Genomic DNA, 23,480 nt, shown 5'->3' on the forward strand with positions numbered 1-23,480 from the left:
AGGTTGCTGCACAAGAGACCCGAAAGGGATTCAGAACGAACGCAATATTCCTTCTGGCTCCCTTCCTTACAATGATGGACTTATACTAAATTACGCACGCAAGTCGAGCAATTATCGCGGAGCAAAAGGTGGAAATCGGAGAAGAAGTCTCCGATCCACGGGGGATTAAAGGCAAATCAGGCAGAAGGCTCTGATTCTTTCAAAGTGAGAAACAAGAGCGAACCAGAGCAGAAGGCTCTGGTTCGAAGGTGACGCGGCGCGTACAATGCTTGCAGTGCAGCTCCGGTCAGAGCCGATACCCGACGTGTCCTCACCAAGAGGAATGGACAGTGAGAAGTGTTCAAACGTAACACCATCTCTCTGCCAACTACCTGCCACCAGGCAACGCAATGCATTGAGATGACGTGGGTAGGATGACGAACAGAGACACTAATGATGTTAACGAGCACTCCCTTGACCACCTTGCCATCTAATTTTTTCGTAAAAATAGACAATAAAACTCGAAATATAGGATAACTTTTAAACCATGAACATTCGCACGCATTAATTTATTCAAAAAAGTAAAGTCTTTTCAAAATATTTCTGTCCAGATCGATTCTTGGAACATTTATGTATAAAAAAGTGAAAGGTAATAATTCTCGTTTATGAAATGTTTTGAAATTACAAACTGAGGTGTCTCGTATAAAATTTGAAATAGGAATTGTTGATTTTCCTAAAAAATTATGCTTCAATAATATATTTCTAGGAATTCTTTGTCCTTGAGTTTTCCTTTTAATATTGAAACCAACATCGTCTGAAATATCTGCTCGGTACAGAATGTAACAATTCATGATGATCAATATGGTTCCGTGACGATTTGCCTTCTCACCGACGAGAATCTCCTCAGTAGCCTTCTGCACCGACAAGATCATGTCGATGGCCTTCTGTTTCTCACTCCAGTCAGAATATATCTTAGAGGGCGTAAGAGAACACCGAAATATTCGAGTGACACGAACTCCCATAAGGCTGGCAGTCTTTAATAGTATCTGGTCGGTGATTGTGCTTATCTCGTCGGTGGCTGTATTGTGCCACCGACGAGATCTACAGGGCTTGTACAGTGCTGGCCTCTACTACCAAAGGCCATACTACTTGCGAATATATTCAATGCGAGAGACCACTTGAGCAACATCGAATCAACCTCGTAATTAAAATTTTAAACAGAATTTAGTAAACGTGCATTCACTTCGTGTACATGAAACAAGATTCTATTTAGCGGGTTATTTATTCAAAATGAATACGGGCATACAATAATATAAATGTTCAGACTTGTAGAAGTTGTCAAAACAGCAAATTATAATTACTGAAGCTGCGAGAAAAATTCTACACTTAATGTTCTTTTATTTAAAAATCCTAACATTCTTTTATTCAGATTTGTCAATAAATCCTTTCATTTAAATTCTGATATAATTCTCAACTTTGAATACTATGTCTGTTTAGGATGTTTTTAGATTGTTTAAATAAAGCCACCAGCAAATATATTTCAGCATCGTTACGGAGTAAACACATCGGTGAGTTCTACATTAAATTAAATTAAATTCAAGATAAAAATCTACGTGGATCTGGTCCACAGAAGAATTTTAATGAAGCTACTACTTTCAAAGTACCTTCAAGATATAAAAGTTTAATAGCCAACGAAGCCAAACGTTTTAATTATTCTCTTTTACGTTGGACAGTGCTGCGCAATTTTACATATTTATATTAACTCGTTCCATAGGCAATGCGGCGTTTTTCAATATTTTTCGAAGGTGAAATACAAGAAAATCATAACGATGCGATTACAGAGTTATTTGCGGAACTAATTGATTATTTGAATAAACAAGAATTTTCTACATGCTATTTTCCAATTTAATGATGCCTTTCGAAATAGAGAATTGAGTGGAGAAATTGATAGACTCTCATGATTAGCGCGCGATTTTCTAAATTTTGGTGAACAGGTTCAACCGGGACAGTTTGATTGGTCAAATTAACAAAATCACGTGGCAGAGCGGGCCATTCATAATGTTTGACGCAGAAACGTGTTCATCATCAGTATTTGCCAGAACTCGTTACTAGGCGAGACGACCGCGAAATCACGGGGTCGAGGCGTACACGGCCGATATTGATTCGAAAAATAACTGGAACCACTAATTTAAATAATTGCGTGTCGAGCGCCGAAGCTTGTATGGACCACTCTAATAAATTGCATTTTAATTAAAATCGATTTTTCGCCGTGTACACACGCGAATCGAACTAACCGGAAGCTATTACCTGGGGCACGGCAACACACTGTTATGGGACCTGCTACCGGAAGCGACGCTAATTGTCCCACCACAAGCCAATCCTTTTTTCTCGACAAAAATTCATAACTTTTGTCGTTCCCCTAACAAATGCTCCGCAATGAACGCAATTCCGATTGATGGAAAATACGCTACGATCCTTTCACGTAATAACAAAATTGAACAACAATTTTTATTATCATGTACGGTTATCAGTGACGCGCGCGCACCCAGGACGCAATCTTAGGGGGGGGGCGAGTTGAACCCGGCCCTAGGTTTTGCGTGATGACCTTTTTTTTAGCCAACATATCTGTCAAGGGCTATTCCGCGATTTTAATTGTGAAAGGTAAACATTTTTCCTTGGCCCCCTGCGCCACCCCCCCCCCCCGAGTGCGCCACTGACGGTTATTGTTGACAATTTTAAGGGCATTTTCAAAAATGTCCTACGAACCAAGATAATATATGATTTCCTACGTTCTGTACTTTCTAAAAAATGTATCTGGTACTGTCATAAAAAATATTGTCTATTCAATGCGTAACAATTGTGATTCTCGGATTGTTTGTCCGCTTTAATATTTATATCTGAATAGAGAAATGGATACGGTTTAATTATTGATTTCGGTTTTAAGTATTTTCGTTAAACTTCTCTAACCTTTAAACTTTAAAGTGCATTATAAATTAGCACCATGCTCGAGTACCCCAACCCATGCCTGCGATCTGCGTTCGTGTCTAACACCCTACAGAACTTTTTTAATTCCGCGTTAATAAATATGATCGCACAGATACCACAGCATAATTTTACTGTCTTATCGGATCGAAATGAAGCTTTTACAATTTTTGTGATTGTATTGGGAATAATTTATCGAGCCGAACAAAATACACACAATACAACGACGCAGGCAACGGCCCCCGGGCACGCTCGGGGTTCACTTTTTAAATAGTTCCCGACTAATTTTAAACCGGCCCGGTGTCTCATTGTGTAACTGACCTATACCGAGAGCGTTCGCCGTCGATTTTCCTTTCTTTCCTGAGCACCCGGCTGTCCTCGATGCTGTTATTAATTATTGAACTAGAACGATGGTCCCATAAGCGCCTGCACCGTGCATTTAGTAATCGCTGCAATCCATCCAAAAGAAGATAGTTGATTCTACGTTGAGTCTACAGATCGCTCTGAACCCGAGAAATATTTTAATGAATAATAATAAATAATCTGGAGACGTCTTCGAGTTAGTCCATGCCTTTTTCCTGTGGAAGTTGAGAATTTTCTTGAGGATTAAATCCGGTAGGCTGTAAAACCCGCGAAATTAGAGGGGGTTCATCTCATCAGTTTGCTTATTTCCAATTTCTTTATGAAATACAGACATTCGAATTTTATCATTTTTGCCGAATTTCTTGCAAGCATTGTCAAAGCAGTCCACACTTCTGAATTTTTATCTCGGAGACTATTAATCGTATCGAGTTGATATTTGTTTTATCTCGATCAGGAATGTGTAGGCTGTCGACAATTAATATTTCGCATGCACCACTCGTAACAACTGTTTTATATTTGTCCGCGCCCTCGCGTCCTCCGAGAGGCCTAACAAAATAGAAGCCCCCTGCATTTTGTGCAGGGCAAACATCGAGTCCCAACGCCATCAACGAGTCCCGGCGGCGGGACAGAAGAACAATATTTAATCGCGACCCGTGCAAATTGAGTTACGCGTAACGAGCGTAACGACTCCTTGCTAGTTTTATTTCGCGGAGTGCTCGGCGACATTTGTTTGTATTACGACAAACAGAGTTGCACGTGGACGACTGCAGCTCGGTACGAAAAGAAAAATCGTCATCGGTGAAAATGCATTTCATCCGAAGTAAATGCGGCCTCCAGACGGAAAGGGGGAGTGAAAGAGATGCGAGTGAATATAGCTGGCTTCCCATCGTCGGGCTCGCGATAAGACTCATAAAGCGAGGCAATGAGATCTGTTGCCTGTTTATCGTTGTACCTGTACGAAGAACCGTGACGTTCGCCAGAGACACCGACGAGAACATTCTGCAGCGACCATGCTTATCGCGCCGGTCTTATCTGTGTTTTTCTCGCGTGTGCATGGCGGCACACGGAAAACGGGGACACGCGGGTATATGTAGTCGGGAAAAAATCTCTTCCGAAAGAGTTGGTATATCTGGCCGAACAAAACTGCGTTTTTTACGCCTTTCGTCCCAAATTGAATCCAGGAAATTTGATACTGCTCCTTCTGATACAATCGACTTAGAGAAAAACGTAAAATTACAGCAGATGATTCGATGTTCCAAATAATTCTACATCATTTTCAAAATTCACACGTGTTAGAAACAGACCGCGGATCTTTGTACAAAAAGATATTCGAGCCCGTTAAACATTTCAGACTTGAATCATTTTAGCAAGCTCACGATAATAGATTAGCTTCCTTAAATCATTAAGAATTTGGCTTCATCAGACTGCTCCCACCAAGAACGTCGAAGTAACTAATTAATGGGACGACTTGTTCGACATCCCGCATGCCTTGAACACCTCTTCCACAAGGAATGAATTAACAATGAAAGGAACGAATTAACAAACAAGAGCTATTTAATTAAGGTTAGCCCCAGGAGAGAAGTCTAAGAGTGCAAGAACTCGGTCGACCAACGGACGTTGACCGTGTGACAAGCTCGAGGTTTATCCAAGAACGAGTTCGAAGTTTATACAGGGCTGATTGGCCACTCGAAGAGTTAATCAACGATTGTTTATTCCCCCACCCACTCTGACGCAAGACGATCGGTCGTAGAAGTCGAGTAGCGTTTGACGGGGCAACGCGTCGAATTCGATTGCGGGTAGCAGTCGATTATCCAGGGAAGCCCGATAATTCGACGTTAATTGGATTTGACGGAGAAGGGGGAAGATAAATCGAATCAACGGACGGTTCCCGGTTATTTACCTGTGCGTCGAACGAACTCCTGCACGGACGCGCGAAAAGAGTGCTTCGAACTTCGGTTCTGTTCGCAATAATGCTAGTCTCGCATCCGTGGAATACCGTTTTTCTCTGGAACACGGTTTTGAGAGGCTCTGCAGCGCCGCCCCGTTATTCTCTGGGAACTTTTGGATGACCAACCTCTCGTTATCAACGGCCCTCATTGTCCGAAATGAGTTATTTCACTCCGAGATATAGTCCGGACCTTTTTCTCATTCGTGTGGAGTGTTCGGCAACAGGTGGACGAAAATTCAAAAGAGATGTTCTTCACAATATAAAATTATCACGTTCGCCAAATTACAAAAATCCAATAAAATCAGGACGGAATTTCCATCTGCACCTTCGAACTGTATAATATTACGTTCAGAAAAGGTGAAAATTTTTCGCCCTCTCAGTGAAAGTTCAACCAATGTTTCTGCCATAAACAGCAAGACAAATGTTCGGATAACCCGTTCCAAAAGCTTCTACAGTCTACATTCAGTTAAGAACTTGAAGAATTAGGCAATGCCTCGACGTCCATCGAATGGCAAACGTTACGAACATTCGCAGTTCCGGCCAGTCCCACGGGCCGTTGTAATAAGTCATTGTAGTCGGATAGAAGAATGTGTCGTAATAAATGTAGCCATTATAAAACCGTCTCCAATTATCCGAGCCGTGCACGCGGCAGACGTTCTGTTACAGAACAATGGAAGGCTAAATTCGATCGTTCTCCCGCGGCTAGTCGACCGAAAATCGCCCGGAAAGTCGCAATGAAACTCTCAGTTAGCGATAAGATCCCCTCTATTCGGGGGGAAAAACACGGTGCATTTGTCTGTTCGTTGTAATACCCACGATGTACGCCGAGGATCGCGAGAATGTCTCATAGCCGTCGTCGTCGTCGTCGTCGGAGAAGAGAAGACCTTCCTTCCACCGGCTAGAATGGTCGGAAACGGTCTGGGACCCTTCCCACAAACAACGTGTAATTAAAGTAAGGAAAGACAACGATTGTTGCGCAACCCCGAAAGAGATTCATCTTTCCACGACGACAGAAATGAATGGCGGCAAACGCGGCGTTGTCGCTCGTCCGAAAACGGAATGCGAACATTGTCGGAGAGCCCACAGGAATATTCGAGGAAAACGGTGTCCCGGGACGTGTTGCGAGTTATTGAGCAACGAACTGCAATCCTTCAGAGGCCTGTTGGCTGCGAACGTGATAGCTCGGCGATATTGAAGAGCTGTCCTAATTGTGACAAGACTGTTTACTGTTTATGCATTCGAGCCGTGTCATGCAAAAATAGTGCAAGTCGATATTTAACTGTAGGAGTTAACACCACAAATCAGGGGTTTAACTGCATTAAGTAAAATAATTGTAATATAATTTTCGTATCATATCCTTCGATATTATTGTGTTTCATTAAACTTCTTCGTTTAATTACACCATTTTTGCATTTCGAACAACTCATTTACGAAAACGGAGATGCTTGAAACAGATTCTATACTATAATACAACTGTTTCAAATGATTCTGGCTCCCGAACCGAACTGTCTAGAGCCGCACGAAAGAATCTCTAGCCTCCCAAGCTCAACTGAAGTGAACTCCAAGTTCGAAACTACCGAACGTGTGTATGTAGATGAGAAATCCGCCGACCGTCTCAACAACCGCCTCTCAAAAAAAACCACTTCGCCGTCACAGACTCCTCGTCCATAGAGTCCTCGTATACTGTTAACGTCGATACGAGCCGATTGCAAATTGGCTTGAGAAAACGGAGTACGCGGATGCAAATTCCAGAGCGCTCTATTTCGTCTCGGACGAGAATCACACTTGCTTCAAAGCGAATCAATCTGGCTCGATTGAAGCTGAACCGTGTACGATTGGGAACCTGCGAACCAGGAAGACGACCAGCCCTGGTGTGTAACGAACGATTGTGTTCCAGAGAGCTGTGCGAGTCGCGATCGTAACGAGTCGACCGATAAAACGTCGCTTCGATTCCCGGGCTTAGTCGGACCGGAACGGGACATGGACACAAGGTGTTTTCAACGAAATTTCCCGGAGGTTGTTTCGCGGTCGACGAGCTGAAAGCGGTCGTCGAGAATGGCCCCGGTGAGTGGTACACAAATTTCATTCGGCCGACACACAAGAATGCTTTCAGGAGGTCTGGCTTTGAGGCGAGCCACCGTGAAAGAAATCTCCACAGCCGCCGAGGCTTTTCATTCGCGGAATTTAATAAACTCCCCTATTCGAGACGGATTTCTTAATCCGCACGCGCTTCGCGCGCAGCGTTCAGCCAGTTTTTGTCCGACGCGGCACGAATCCGTTCTTGCCAGTATTTCCAGGCGCGAGAGAACTCTAGCAAGTAGTTTTAATTGCCCCGAAAGAGCGGCTCGCTGAAGGCGGAATTGGACGTCATTTAAATTTTTAATTGCCGATTGTGGACCGTTGGATCAACCAATACGCAAAGTAACCACGTGCTTAGGGGAACGGGAACATCATACGAATTTTCGGAATTTTACTCATAGTAATTGCTAAGTGTTTACGTGTTCAAAAGATTTTTTCAATTAATCGAAAATGCCCACGAAATCGTACAGGTCCACCCTACAGTCTGTTGCAGTGATCGTAAACAAGGGAGCCTGAAAATCTCTTAACACTAATCGTACCGGATACATAATGTGTCGGATATACATATATATTGTTTTATAAAAATTACCAGACTGAATTTATTTAGATCTTTCACAATTTTTATAATAATACGTGCTCGAATAGAGAAATGTATTGAATAATTTCAATGCAGACGAATAAGTAAAATTTTTTCCGAAAAATGAAAATTCTCATTATTTCTTGAACACACCTCGCAGTGGTTAAAATGGTCGTTCCAGAGTCCAGTAACAGTTCGAAATATTTTCCCTGGGGACCCAAGAAGAAAAGCCAGCACGGATGAGCGGGATCCGAGAGTCAGCTCACGTAGACGCCCATGGCAAATCAGTATCGTCTCCCGAATCGGGGGCATCGGCTATCAGCGGAATACCATGCACCGTGCAACACGTGCTACAAGCTGCAAGTGTGATTTGCGGTGCACCGTTGACTTACCGGCAAACAATGAAGCGCGGTCAGCCGCGACGAAACGTTCCGATGGGACACGGCATAACGCTGAAAACCGTATTATTAGGTGAACGGGAAGCGACACTGACCCGGTTCTGTCTCCTCTGACTAAGTGAGATCTGCGAGAGGAGTATGCATCTTTCCGTGCATGTTTCTGCATCTTTCTGCAGCGCCGCTCGCGTGTAAATTCACGAGCGCGGCGCAAGTGGCCCGGAAGCAGCAGTATTCACGCCTAGCATAGTTTCCACAAAGCGTGGAAACCGACCTCCGGGCTAGGAAAGCACTTCTCGTCCCGTTGCTGTTTAAAAAGCACTTACCGTCGCGTCGTGGCCGCGACAGAAGAGAGACTCTAGAATATTTTTCTGGAAGTTCGCAGAACCTCGCGGAAGCCTATCGCGAGCAACGCGATAACGCGAACAACGCACAGTCGAGTATTTCGCCCGAAAAGTCAGAAAAAACTATCTTATAGCGTTATTTATGGGCTCAGGATCATAATATAGTAACTCGTTGAATTCGTCTTAACGTCAGCTATAACATTATGAAATAGAAAATTCATTCTAACATTTAAGAAGTCAAGATGATTTTTATTTTTTGGGGAAACACAAAAGTTTGTATAGTTGTTTAAATACTGTTCAACTTTTGATGGGAACATTTCTTGGAGTGCTTCCACCGAAAAACTGGAAAAATATGCAGATCACGAAACTTTGTAATAAGTAAATATGTATTTTAAGAAATTTTTAAATTTTTATATTATTAATTTTCGATCGGTGAAGGCAGCGATCCGCTCGCAATGAGCACAGTTAGCTCGGCAATTTATGCGGTACTACGAAATTTCGCGTATTTTCGGTATCGCGATAACGTGGGGCCCGATAGAAATATCGAGGAAGTATCAAAAATGAACGGCGATCGATGCCGCGTTCCCATCATCATCGGCGGGTGATGCTTGAACGCCGCTCGAATGTTTTCTCGTTGGAATTACAGAACGGAATAAAAGTGCATCGACGGAATGATATCTGGGATGACCGGAGGGGGAGGGTAAAAAAAGAGCGAGGACCGTCGATATCGGTAACCATTGGAGATCGGCCCGGCCGGTACCGGACGCGCAGTTACACGCGTCATTCTCTTTCCTCGTTCCCGTTTCGCCGGGTCAGGCACCGCGACGCGCGGAATGGAAATTTTTTCGGGATTGCATCCTGCCGCCCCGGGAATTTTTCCTGGTTTCCTCGCGAGATCGTTTCCAAAGTCAGCAAACTTCGGTCGAAAATCATATTCACAAAATGTTCATTTTCAGATGCTTGTTTGAATTTTATAATTTTTATCAAATTTCATTAATATCCACATTTTTGGTATTGCTAAACATTTCGAAAGTATGTAAGTAGCTGCATTAAATACCGATATGAGACAAGTTATTTTTTACCAAATGAACTGCTGGATCGGCCAACCGGAACACTGTGCGACGGATCGGATTTACTAGATGATAAGTGAAAAGAATTCTGGGTTTTCTTTGACGAAGAAAACCGCAAGGGATTGAAGCTTTCAGGAAATTTCATCGTAATATCGGTCACGAAAAATTTCCGAATATTACGCTACTTTTCCCGGTTCGTTGGGATCTCTTAACATAATGTTTGCGTGGCACGGGACAGTAATGGGAAAATTACAGTCGTTTCGATTGGAGGGCGACTCGAATCACCACCCACGCTTCTCTCTGTCCCGATTGTTTCAAAGGCCGCGGTTGAATTTAATATTCGAGCAATTCGCGTCGTATCCGCACGAAGAATGCAGTTTATTGGAGCTGCAACGACGCTAATTCCCCTTCGGAATCAAACGATCCCGTGCTCTTGCGTCTCCGAGCAGTATTCGTCCCATTCGTTGGTCCCGTCGTTTTGCACGCGGAAAATCGATGTCTCGCTTCTCTTTGCTCGCTTTGTTTCCGCGTTGCTGCCTCCGCACTGAGGTCAGAGATTTTCCCCGTCGATGCGATTCCAATCTCGCCGATCGTAAAAAGAAGAGAGAAAGAGAGAGAGAGAGAGAGAAAAGTGTATCGAAAGCGGCAAATAAATGAGAAATAATAAAACCGGTGGCAAGTGGAGACGCGAGCGAAGTCGGAAGCCAAGGGGGTCTCTAAAACCAGGCTGGAGTATTATTAATTTCTCGACTACTTTGTAGAAAGTATATATATATATTTTATATAATATCCGGAAGGGTGAGTCGCGACGGCAGAAGTAATGGCGCCTGACGTCTTCTAAACGCACTCGGTGTCGCCAAAACGGGATCTCTATTTGTCATTGTCGCCGGTTGAGTGAGATTAACGACGTCACGAGAAAACTATACTCGAGTGTCCACTGCAGTCGCCCTCAAACGTCTTCAACGATTTCCAATACCATTATTTTCTAATCAATCTTGTAATATACATACATAGAGTCCCTCCGAATATTCCCCCTACGATTTTCCAACGTTTGTTCTCTAGTAAAAGACCATTTAATTGACAAACAGTCCAACTGTTACTTATTCATAAAATAGAACGCTCTTGAATACTCACTATATATATATATTTTTAGTGACTACTGTTTGCATTAAAGGGGTGAGAACGGCAGTCGAGGTTGGGAACAATAAAACACATTTTATTTACCCACGGGGCTATTGATTTTAAAGAAAATATTTAATCTCGCCGTTCCGTTCGCATTCATGAGGAACGAAATTTTAATTGTGGCAATCAATGTCATATACAATAAATAAACACCGCGTTCCTCGTGCATTAAAAAAAAAAACAGCCCTATAATTTAGAAGCCAGTTTTCACCCTCCCGGCGAGAAGGTGGCTAACAAGTTTCAAGCTGAATATTTTCCAGAACTTTAGGATTCGTCGCTTGTTTACGAGCGGAATTTGTCACGCCCCTCTCGATCGAATTAATCGAGAGACGCAGAGCATGGGCGCGATTACTGTTTCGCAGGTGGCACCTGTTCGAGATTTATGAGACCGATATCGCGCGATCATCGAGTCTGGGGAAACTCCGGAGTGGAAAAGTAATGGGCGAAGTTCTGGCAGCGACCAGTGTTCCCGCGGTTATGGTCGCTTGCGTCCCTTCCCGAGGAGGGAACTTTCAAATCTCTCGGTGAAATTGATTGCGAGACTTTTTTCCTAATTAATATAGTGCGCTAACGAGACGCGACACTGTCTACCGGACCACTGTTCACAATGTGGTTAGAAGATATTCGAGAAAAACGATTTTATGAGCATTAAATTAATTATTTTAATGTTTACGGGCCTTGGGGCACGTTCTCCCGTTATCCGAACGAGCTCAAACTTTGCACAGAGTCTTTTTCAATTATTCGGAACAACCTTGGAGGATGCTGTAAAATAAATTCAAAAGTCGAAAATGAGAGGTGCCCTAGTCGACAATCTACATTGTGTAGGAGATGAAGAAGACCTAGCTCGGTAAGTAGATGCACTCTTTTCCGTGGAGTCTGTTCCGGCTCGGAAACCCTGCATTTTAATTGTATCTCGCGATAACGCGGGTTATAAACAGCTGCGTTTTGCATGCAGCGTGCAGCTCGCATTACGCGATAAAGAGAATGTTTGCGGGCGAGCGAGACACGGTAACGTTGTCGTAACGAGAGAGCGAAAAGGAGAGCGTCTCCCTCTCTCACATTGTCTCTATCTCTCTATCCCTTCGTCGTCGTTTAACGCCGGCTTTTCACCGTGTTCGCGAGAGCCTCGCTTATATTGTTAGGGAGGCATCTGGAAGCCATATAACGGGTATCCCGTTAAAAGAAAGCCACTCTCCCTTTTACGAGCACGACTAGCAGCCCGCGAGGGGCGAATTACGAGCTGGAGAGACACACGCGACCGTCGACACCGCGTGTTTTGAATTTTTTGAAATCCTTCGGAACACTGACTGTGCTATTCCTGAAAGAAGCCTCCCACGGAACGACGGAGCCTGTTTCAATTTCACGCAACACCGTGTAGGTGGAACTCGCCTGGCGCCTGGACACCAGCTCTTTATTAAACAGTTTATATGCAGACGAGATTTTATCTGGGGGAAAGGGCAGGGAAATATTAGGACAGAAACGCTGTCCTAGAATTCGAGCTGTTCACCTGCGGATGCGGCGCACAGTGGGGCATTTGCCCGAAAAGCCGGAAAAAACTATATCAGCGTTATTTATAGGCTCATGGTCATAGCAAAACAGTTCATTGTAACTAAATATGACGACTGTTTCTCAATGCCACGATATTTAATCCTTCAGTTACCGCTAGCTAGACGAACAAGCCATTAATTTGGTTGGTAAACACTGTTGCGTACTTATAAAAATATACTTATTAGAACATCCATTTATCACTCCTCAATGATTTTATATTCCAAACAACTTTAACATACGTCTCTTCAACCTCAAGATTCACTGGGTGGTCGCCAACGCGTCTCATTGCGATTGCGTTACAGTTACAGGGTGCAAGTGCATTGACACACGTCCTGTTGTATTATATTGCAGGCTTTGTCGCATCGGCAGAATCGTTGGCGCTAATGAAAAGCGATTCCCAAACAAGTGTGCAAGCGGGGTTGAACGGCGGCAAGCTCGGGGGCGAATAAACTCGCGCGAGAGACCGAATTAGTTCGGAACGCTAACTGGATCCGCCATTCCGCGTGTCCGAATGTTGCCAGTGTATTCGGGGCAAACGAGCACGAGCATGAGTGCGAGTATGCGCGCACGCGGCCAAACGCGATTTCGAAATCTCTGTGGAAACGGTGTAACGAAGAGCAAGCGAACCTGGGTCAGGTTTTCAAACAGCCCCTGGCTGACTGCGCCGTTTGCCCTTGCGCAACAATGCGTACACGCGATGTGTCTGTAATGTCACTGTGTTTGTAATGCCGGCAATAGCGCAATAAAGACGATGTAATAGTCATGATGTCCTCTGTGCCCCGCATCTGGGTCACCAGGATGTCAGTGGCGCTGTAAAGTTTATGCGATTTCACAGCGGTTTCCGTGATTTTTTCCTCGGAGCTCTCAGACGGTTATGGTTTCTAGGAGTGTAGGTAGTCTCACCAGGAGTTTATTAATACTATAATAACCCTAAACAAGATGATGCATATTCCTTTCACAATAGTAACACGATTGAATTTAGTCAGATTTCACAGGATTTTTGTGGTGACTTCACGAATTGTAAAAGAAAATATCCGAAATCATTCTAACGGACTCGGTATTTCTAGTGTTCAGTTTGTCATAATTAGGTTTTGTTATTCTATAATTATTGAGTCGAGATGTTTTCGACTAGACACGGTGAGAAGTATTCAGTCTAATTATTTTTATAGAGAAATGCAAACTGTACTCGGTTTTAGTGTTCAGTAGCTAGCAAGGTAACGAGCACTGCAATTAAAATTAAAAGCCGTTTAGAAACCGGTGAAATCGTGGTGCCACGTAGTGCCTAATGATAATTAGAGTGCGGCTTTTAATATTTTTATTCTAAATATTGAAAAAGAAAAATACGCTGAAATATACTAATATTATTAACGGAGTGTAAATTGATTTTTATTTAATTTGAGTCTGCATAAATAATGGACAGAAAATGGTGACATGAAACAGTAAGCAAATACACCATTAGCCTTGTGAATTAAAATGACGGGGGAACAAGATAGCCACAACAGCCTTCATTATGTCAACTATAGTAATTACATAACAAACATTAATACATTCGTAGAGCTATTAACACACATGTATTTCTGTATGCGTAAAATAATTTATCGGAGCACACAGTATTTGAAACAGTGTTGCGTTAACATTAATTGAAACTGTGCCAGAAATTGCATACATAATAATAATATTATAATAATGTATACTGTGGGGAAAATTCATCCAGCGTCATAGAAATAGAAACAATATGAAGCCGGAGAAACGTTTGCATAAATGTCATGTAATTATTTATGAAATTAACCGTGTAAATCAGATGTCAATACTTTCCTATCTGCAAAAAGACATTAAAATGCATTGTAAACCACTGACCACTTAAGAGTTAATGCAATTCGTCCGAGGCTAGATCCCGAAAATAAAACGGATTGCAACAACAATAATAATAGACCTCGCAGCAGCAACAATCCTCTCATGGATGCACACGATGCCGTGTTTGCCTTGGCTTCTGATTGACTATCGTTGTAGCGTTCAAGAGATTTTCTTAAGCGAAATAATTTCGCGAAATTATGCAAAGCCAGGAAAAGCTCGAGCAGACCACCCCCAATACCGTGCATCCGTGTATTATCTCAGCTTTAGAGCAAACAGGTGCAACAAAATGAACGGTGCACAGCTGTTACACGCAACTCGCTGCCATCGGACGTTCACAGGTACTGAAAAAGAGCTGAAACTGGTGCTTGAACCAACTGGATTAAAAAGACGACTGCCCTGTCTCAAGTCAGCAACAATATGGAAGGGATAACTGCTTTCGAGTCGCCCACGGCGATCGATCGATTCTGCTCTGGAACTGTAGATCCCCTGCGGCGACATGCTCCTGTATTCGCTTAAACGTGTGTGCCAGTGTGGGTGCACACAGCCGCATAATATTACCTCCAGCAATATGTCCGATTCTTCACGAGAATGTGCATGCTACTTTTGCATGCACTTGCCTAATCAATGATTCACACACCGATCTGATCCATCAAGTTTTCCGAGCTGTTTGGCAACTCGCATCAAATTTTTCTGGTCTTATATAACTTTCCATTACCGCCTCGCAATTTTCTTACCCAACTTAATCAATTTTTACTGTAATCTATTGAGTAACTCGAATTTTTTACAATCTACCAGGCGTGAGAATGTTACAGAAATGATTCAGCTCGTAATGGCTAGACTTTCAACGAAGGTATTCTCTTTTAAAGAATTGCAAAAAGAACCACCTACGTGGCATATTTCTAGCAATTGACGAGAGTAGTGATTTTGCGTAGAAATCCGTAACAATATAAATCTCTGGAGAATTTCGAAATAGAAACTAGAAGGGTCTCCTCTACGGACTTATCGCCGAGACTAAGAGATAGTCGATTTTGAAAGCGTCGATATCTCGTCTGGCATCGAAGTCGTTGACTCTGCTGGGAGGCTTGTGCTTGTTCAGAGCTCTCCGAATCGGCATGAGAGAGGAAGAGGAGGGAGGTGGTAGGCGTATACTCGGCGCCAATCGTCTTGAGAACGGTATCGGGTTACGCGCGATTGTTGTAATAATTACGTGTCACTCATTCCTGGCTGCGTACGTGTTACGCTATTATTTAGGCCGCGCCCTGTCTCGCAGACACATTGTCTACCGGGCCAAACGGTCGCGACCATAAACGTCGCCGAAAACGGGACAGCTGCTTTCAGGGGACTGTCGTCTCGGTGCAATTTACCCGGTCTAACAATCTGTCCCATTCGTCCAGGTAAGTGTTGAATTAGTACCTCGCTGCAGTATTTGATTTACCATTTATTACCTTCGCTACTCCCTGAAAGAAATGCTTCGTACACAGGGCGCACTAAACTTTCCCCAACTAGGTAGAATCTTTACTTTATATTCTGCAAGCCGAAGGAATTTTTACCGATATAATAAACAGGGTTTATACGTTGCACCGTTGGATCCTTCGCTCGTCTCTTCTGTTCTCGAAATCGGCGAAATTCTGACGGATACCCGCCTTCAACTGCATAGTGAAAAATTTACTTGGCCGCAAACTTTGCAATTTCATCTGCTGTATCGTCCTTTTATCTTTCCATTCTTCTCTGTCTGCAAATCGGTCAATTAGATAGAAATGTCGTTAAATGAATCGGAACGCGTAAACCAGCGATTTCGAAAAATACGGCGCGCGTTATTCGGTTATCGCATTGACTGGAACGGCACTCCGAAGAATTAAAATCTGGCGAAATAATGGCCAAGTGTTAAATCAACGCCGGCGAGTTGATCTCGAGAGACATTGGTCTGTTGGTTTTCATTTTGGCGTTCGAACACGGACAATATTATTCGCCGAGAACGTAGAGTGTAGAGAAACGTCGCGTCGGGTCGCACTAATCGCCTGTAAACCGTTAAATCACTACTGATTTATGGAAGACAAACCCGAGGGCCAAACCCCGTGGCCAAGGTCCTCGCCTATTAAACTTAAACTAATACCTTTCTTAGAAGCTCATTTGCCGTTTACAGTCGACCGGAGTCCCATCGGCTTCCGTTGTGCGCTCTGCCCGAACGAAATAGGCCCGCGATTTCGAGGCGACTCCAGCCAATAGAAACTAGCATCCACTGCACGACATCGTACAATATCCTACGAATTAGTCACGATACGTTCCGAGAACTATTTGTTTCTATGATGAATAATATCGTGCTCCCGGTAGCAGCATTCTTGGCGTTGGCGCAGGTGAAATTAATGGTCGTCGAAGCATCGAAAACAAGTCTGTTTGACACAAAGTTCCGATTGCGCTCTCGCAGCTGGCAGCTCAAGTGTATCGCACAAAGGACATACACACAGAAAGAGCGAGAGAGCGAGAGAGTGAGAGACAAATAGACAGACAGAGTCTTTGCGGGACGCGGCCGCCTCCATTTCGTGAATTATCATCGAGCTGGTCCGCGCGAGCCCAGCCAGTCCGGAGGGCCCGGCATTAATTACGCCGGCAGGTAAAACTTGAGCCTTCGGCATTGTGCGCCGGGATTACAATGCATTTTATGCAAACCAGCTCGTAGAATAGCAGTTCGTTGAATGCCGCGGCCGAGCCCCTTGCTCTTCCGCGCCTTTCCTTCGCCCGTTGGCAAACACTTCTATCTCCCTGCGTGCCACCCTTTCCCTTTCCCTGAGCCCCTTCTGCTGCGCCCTTAGTACCGTGAAATAATAATAAACGCTGGCTGATCCGTAATTGTTTCCAACTGCACCCTGGAAAACCGTTCCGTCAAAACGCCGCTTGCGTGTATACAAATCTTTTACTGAAAATTTTTAGTAGACCATCTTCTTTAATTTATTGCAGCCAACTGCGATAACTATTCAGTTGTCTTTCGATATAAGACGACGATGCTGCTTTCGCAACAAGAATATTTGCGTCCCCTCTTCTGTTTTTGTTGTGGTGTTAATTACTTTTTCAATCCTCTTAGCACACTCTGTCTATTATCGCAGAAACAACAATTGTTAGATGTTGTGTAGAATAAAATCGACTTGACCCGTTCATCTCGAGAAAATAATTGAAACTTAGCGATGCCAGGTACCTTTTGTTACCGGTTGATTACGATGTAGTAGTCTCACGGAAAGATTCTTAATCTTTTGAATGCTTAAAAAGCCACGCATCTCCATTGTTCGAGGACAATGGAAAAAAGTACGCGTACACTGGGAAGAAACTGATTAAAAACTTTGATAACTACGTAACAGATTAAACACTCAATCTACTCGTTTATAGAGGAACGAAACTTTTCCTCTCTCCGTAGAAAATTCTCCGAACGTACGAACCCTGGAATATTTAAATACATTTCAAACGTTGCAGAGATTATTTTAACGAGATTTAAAGTTCTAATTATAATTTTTATTAAATTTCACGAATATGAGACAAATCATTTTTCTACCAAATGAACTGCTAGATCGGCCGCCCGAATCACTGTGGGACAGCGCGGAAAAACGCAGATATTTTTATACCGGTGGAATCTCGTAGACGGCGACGGTGCACACGCGCGCGCGGGAGTTGTCGAAGTAATTTACGACAGTCGACGCACACGTGCACCCGCAAATTGCGTTCGGTCGCGTGGCGAGCGATCGAGAACTCGTAAGACTGCATCCGCCGCGCTGCATTCATCGCTGCATCGTGCCGCGCAAGTTTTCGAAAGCCGATTAATTCGACGAGCTGCCCGTCTCGAGTTACGATTCCCTCTCTGCCGAATGGATAGCCGATGTACGGCTTCGCGGTTTTCGCCGTGGAATTGCGTTCCGATCCGGCCACCAGGGGGATGAAAGAGAATTCACCGACACGATTGCTTACCTCGGAATAATTATGAAACGCGGATCCGCGAGAGTGCGTTCCACCATCGCTACAAAGCACCCTTCACGTGCAATTGCAGCCCCGATCAACCCTGTTCCATCGCGTTTCGGTGTTCGATCGACTCGGATATCGCTCCCCAATTACTTTGGCCAGAATCGAGTTCGCGCACCTACATATCATTTTTTAATCGGAAGTAATCCGGCTGTTTCTGCGAGGAAATTATCTTTGTTTATTTAGAGAACTTAGCATCACGTTTTTTCAAAATATTATCTATTTTGTCGGCACTGTTCACGTTCAGAGTCGCCAGATTAAGACTTGTCTCCCCACTCTACCTTCCTATGTAACTTTTTCCCCTAGATTCGAGTCACTTCCCCTGATCTGGCGACTCTGTTCACGCGTTTCCCATTTAATTCCAAATATTTCCTTAATTTAACATTCTCCCATCTCGTTAATCCTAATTTTTACTTAAGAGATTGACAGAAAAATTGTTTTCTCTCGTAACGTCACACGATTGATTTCATGGACACTGTGTGAAACAGTATACAGTATACACAATTTCCTATTAATAGGCAACTCGAAGACGCTTGATGGCAGTAAAATAACGACGTTTTAAAGGGGGAAAAGGGACAAATGTTCTCTCACATTCAGAGACAGATTTTAGAAATTCCGTGCAATGCTACGAAGCACTGAATGCTATTTTCGATTAACTCTTAATGTCTCGAAAGGATATAATTGCGAAGTTAACGGGGGAAAACGAACACTCTCTCGCGTCCAGAAACAAACTGATTGTACATGTAGCGACGTTACAAAGCAGCGGATGTAATTTTCCGTGAGCAGACGACTCAAAGACGTCTGCACGTGATAAAATCGCGTCGTTACAGGGGGGGAGGGGGTGGAGAGGAAGGCCGTAGCAAGCGGAAACCCTAGTTCTACGGGTATTTGATTACACGCTCCAATTCGTCGGGCATGTGTCGGTCTGGATGTCTGTCTGTCTATGAAACGTGTCGCGATACTGCGTCGTCGAAACAGTATACGTCTAGGAGAGGCTGCTCGAACGCGATACGTAGAACGAAAAGGGAAAGCCATCCGGCTATCGAGTATCTACCGTTCTCACAAATCTTCGATGTCCCTAATCCACGTGGCGGGCAGCCCGCGAACTAAAAACCTGAGGCGCCACAATAAAATAGGAACCGATGAATGAGCAAATACTACGTTCGCCGCGAGCGGGGTAGTACCGGCCTCCATTCAACCACCGCACCGGTGAGAGACCATATTGCTCTCCCACCTGTTATGTTCGCCGGCAGTTTATCTCCCCCTTGCTCCATTAACCCCTTATAATATCGAGCTAGACTCGCGGTGATTACTTCGAACCGAATATGTACCATTTTATTTCTAGATGGGTCGTACGTTGCAATTTTTCTGCAGCCTGAACGGTGATATTGGTCCAAAAAAATGTTACATATCTGTTTCATGAAACAGATAAATTTGTATCCATCTACGACAAAAATGGGTACGTACACGGTGTGAACAAATGTTTGGTCTTGGCTGCCATAGGCGGATTCTTCATCTTCCGATCGATAAAGATGTGTAAAGTTGCCGCAAAATAGTCGATTTGGTAAAAAACCGACCTTGACTTTTAAGGTCAAATTTTTTGTTGCACAGTATTCTAAGCACCATGCAATTAAGGAAACATTTGGAGTGGTCGGAACAGTTTTAAGGATTTTAAATAGCATCCTCCGTGGAACGCGGCGTTCCAAACGAACCGAATCGTAGAGTAGCGGTGTACCATGCCCCCGGAGACACGTTGACGTCCGCAGGAACCCCGCCGGTGATGTAGGGCACCTAGCGCATCGTTCGAGGGAGGGGATAGCCGGCTGTTATCTAAATTACTCTATTTTCTCGAGGGACGGTCGCCATGGATTTTTTTTCGATCGTCTGGAACGTAGGCATCGAGTCGAGGTGGGTGTTCCGATTGCTCTACACGGGCTCCCCCTTTTCGTCCACGATTCTCCTGTCTCCCTCTTTCTCCTCCGCGAGGTCCTCTACTCTCGTCCGCTTCCCCTCGATCTCGTTTTCGGTCGACGCGCCTCGGAAACGTATAAGTGTCCGATTCGGAGCACCGTGGTACTCTAAACACGAGTCATATTTAATTTCGAGATACCGATCGGTGGGCCGGTCCAGCGACGCGTACGGGACGACGGGACCCCGTGTGATCGGCATCGAGAAGAACGCCCATGGGACAGGTCCAAGTCGGAAATACCTTCCCCGTTTATGATCACAATTATTGCGCCCCGTCCATTATGCCCCGCGCGAGCATAAACATTTGTTGTTTCTCGCGCTGGCTAGGTTAGACCGAGGATAATCCTCTTTACTGCGAAAATAATCGTTAATGCCCGTAGCGTCGCGTCGGTGGCCGAACAAAGTTAACGGTAAGAATCGACCCCCTGTACCGTCACGGAGAATACAGTGGCAGAGGTTTCTTACCTGAGGACAGACTGCTTCCCTAGTGATCAAGACACGAGATAAATTCTGTAGTTGCCAGGAAAAACACCGCATGTCACAATTTGTAAAAAATTTCAGTTTATGCATTAATTACCACGTTTTTATTAGCTCGCTTTCTTGTTTGTTTGTCTGTTTGTCTGTTTGTTCGGTGGCAAATTTTCCAATTGATTTTATACTAACTTCCTGATGAGCTAGAGGCTTGTTGAGCTTTAAAAATAGTCGTGAAAACAAATTCGAAAGGCTCAGAAAATAATGCAATTTAACCAATGTCCTATGTCAAAGAATTACATAGTAATCAAAACTATAAACGGCTATTGCTCGAAAGTGAAAGTACGCGACATGCGGCACGTTCTTCCTTACAACCACAGAATTAACCTCAACGATTTATTTTACAGTTACTACATATAGTTGATTAGACTAATTATTTCATTATCCGAACAGTTATGGGATGTAGCTATTAGTATGGATGACGAAGCCCCTCAACTGTAAAATGTAAAATGAACGTCGAGGAAAATGTTTGGAAAAGCGTATTTTTTCAAGTTGTCCCAGTGCATCGGTCTGTGACGTTTTTACGCTAGAAATTTCAGGAAGATTTATATTATACGCAAGCCCACGTACCCAGTAGCAAAAATCCCACCTGACACGCAATATTTCATACTCTCGATTGAATCGATCGCGGCGATCACTGCCGGATGCATAGCACCTGAGAAACTCTAATGACTAATCGAGTCCTCCTGGAGGATGAATTCGAAAGTCCGAGCACAGGACGTGTTCGTCGCAGAGCTAGCCGTAGCTTGTCGCGATTGCGCCGAAACCTTGGGGATCGGTGCGCGTCGGGTCGCACGGTTGCATGCACGGTTCAGCGAGGTAAACGCGGCGATCGAGGAACAATGCGGCGCTTGTTGAATCTTCAGGATGCATCTTCCACATGGAAAGAAACTCCTGGTAATCGCGGTAGGGAATCGGTGGAACGTTCGCCGCGAAAGTGGATCGCGAAAGAACGTTCGTGAAAACGAAGTCGCCGCATAGCATGCGGCGTCGGCGTCGGCGTCGGCGGCGTTGTGCTTACGGCCCGAAAGGCTTACCGTAATTCATCTGTCTCTCTTTCTCTTTGCTCTCCCTCTCTTTCCTGTCAGCGTAGTGTCTCCCTCTGTCGTCCTGTTCCCTCCTGCTGGTAAACCGATGGTTTCTCTGTCTCGCGTGAGTCGGTGCCCCCTCCTCTGGGTATTCGGTGTGTGCAGGGGTTCCCCCTCCCGGGACAGACGAGTCGAGCAGGTAACGTGCCAACGCCAGGCAATGGCGCCTTGGCGGCTGCACCTGGGCTAACCGTTCGCCAGGTGAGCGAGCTTGTCGATTGGCCGAGTCGCGCAAAACCGGCCGCTGATTGGCCGGTGCCGTGGTTCCGCCGGCACGGAACTTTAATCTCGTTCACCGTAGGCGCGCTGCTGCTCAGTTCAACTTACCTTTGCCGTACGGACGGACGGACGGCTGGGGCTGGCCACGGAACCCGTGCCCGGACATTCCACGAGAAACGAGTCGTCGTCGTCGTCGTCGTTTCGTCTGTTCGTTTGTGCGATTCGTAGACCGGGACGCCTACAACCGTCACCGCCGCCTGCACTGTGCACTGCCATAGAGCTTGTCCTCACACGGCTACTCTTCTTAGCTGTCTCTCTTTCTCTCTCTCGCGCGCGGCGCAGTTGAGTGGCGTGCGTGGAAACCGGTGCGTCGCGGTCGTCGATCCATGGATCCCGTCCCCGCGCTGCGGACCCGTTGAAAGATCAACGTCGCTCGGCTTAGGAGATCGCGTGTATACCTCCGTGTGTGTGCGCGAGTGAGACAGTGTGTGTGTGCAAGCGCGAGACCAACGAGTAAGCAAGACAGAGCGAGTTTCGCTCTTCCCCCCTGGATAGCTGGCAGCGCGTTGTCCACCTATATACCTGCGGTGCACGTAGATCGTGTACAAGCGGGGCCCCTCTTGCTTACCCTCCCTCCCTCTCTCGCTCTCTCCTTCTCTCTCTCTGTCCTTTATTCTACCTCCGTCTCTCCAGCGCGTGTTCGTGATTGGTCGGTGCGTGGCATTTTTAAAAAGTCGTCCGCCTGCTTCTGTTCGCCGTTGCGCCGCATCGGAGAAAGAGAGGAGAAAGACACACACGCAGCCGGCAGGGGGCGATGTCGCGAAACCGCCAGTGAGAATCGATACCCCCGTATCCGATGATCAAGGTTCCTCCGTAGATCCTCGCCGAAGATCGCAGCGACCCTGCGGACGCTCTACACACCTGGAATTCCGCGGGTTACTTTGTTCGGCCTCGAACTCTCTGGCGGCCAGGTATTCCGCGAGGGCACACGCGTGCACAAGACAGCCCACCCCCCGGCCAGCGAAAGCACGGGGGGACCGGCTTCGTTGGCTTTTCCTTTTGGTGCCGCAGAACCGAGTAAGAGATTCCTTGGCGGAAAATTCAAACGGGATTTCGCAGGAGAGAAAAGCCCGGTGCCAGAGCCGAGCCGGCAACGCTGCAACAACGGCTATCAAGCCGCTGACAGGTAGAACGCGGCCGAGTAAAACGAGAGGGAGAGGAAGAAACGGGAGCGTGTGGTGGAGGGAGAGGGAACCAGAGAGGAAAGAGCAGAGTGCTGGGCCGCGTGCAGTTTCTTTTTCGAACGAGTAAGATCCCTCTCCGACGAGACCGTTTCGGAAGTGACACGCGG

The 23,480-nt window shown here is 45.2% G+C and overlaps 1 protein-coding gene across 2 annotated transcripts; it reads right to left on the bottom strand.

Annotated features, from left to right (window-relative positions):
* Positions 1-61: 61 nt before the first annotated feature.
* LOC143209417 (uncharacterized) lies at positions 62-22,881 on the bottom strand. Of its 2 annotated transcripts, none has more exons than XM_076425031.1 (2): positions 22,238-22,881; positions 62-22,091 (listed from the first exon to the last, which is right to left on the bottom strand). In XM_076425031.1, exons 1-2 carry the CDS (start codon positions 22,403-22,405, stop codon positions 21,840-21,842), a joined length of 420 nt encoding a protein of 139 aa, XP_076281146.1. In that variant the 5' UTR covers positions 22,406-22,881; the 3' UTR covers positions 62-21,839. The 2 variants fall into 2 exon arrangements, with proteins under 2 accessions (XP_076281146.1, XP_076281147.1); XM_076425032.1 differs by having other exon boundaries at positions 62-22,096.
* Between the last annotated feature and the right edge of the window lie 599 nt (positions 22,882-23,480).

The sequence above is a fragment of the Lasioglossum baleicum genome, chromosome 6, assembly GCF_051020765.1.
Source record: "Lasioglossum baleicum chromosome 6, iyLasBale1, whole genome shotgun sequence".
NCBI lineage: Eukaryota > Metazoa > Arthropoda > Insecta > Hymenoptera > Halictidae > Lasioglossum > Lasioglossum baleicum.

Coding starts and splice junctions, on each gene's coding strand:
- LOC143209417 (XM_076425031.1), bottom strand. CDS start 22,405: ATGGCAGTGCACAGTGCAGGCGGCGGTGACGGTTGTAGGCGTCCCGGT. Junction 22,092..22,237: donor CGTCCGTCCGTACGGCAAAG/GTAAGTTGAACT, acceptor CGGTTAGCCCAG/GTGCAGCCGCCAAGGCGCCA.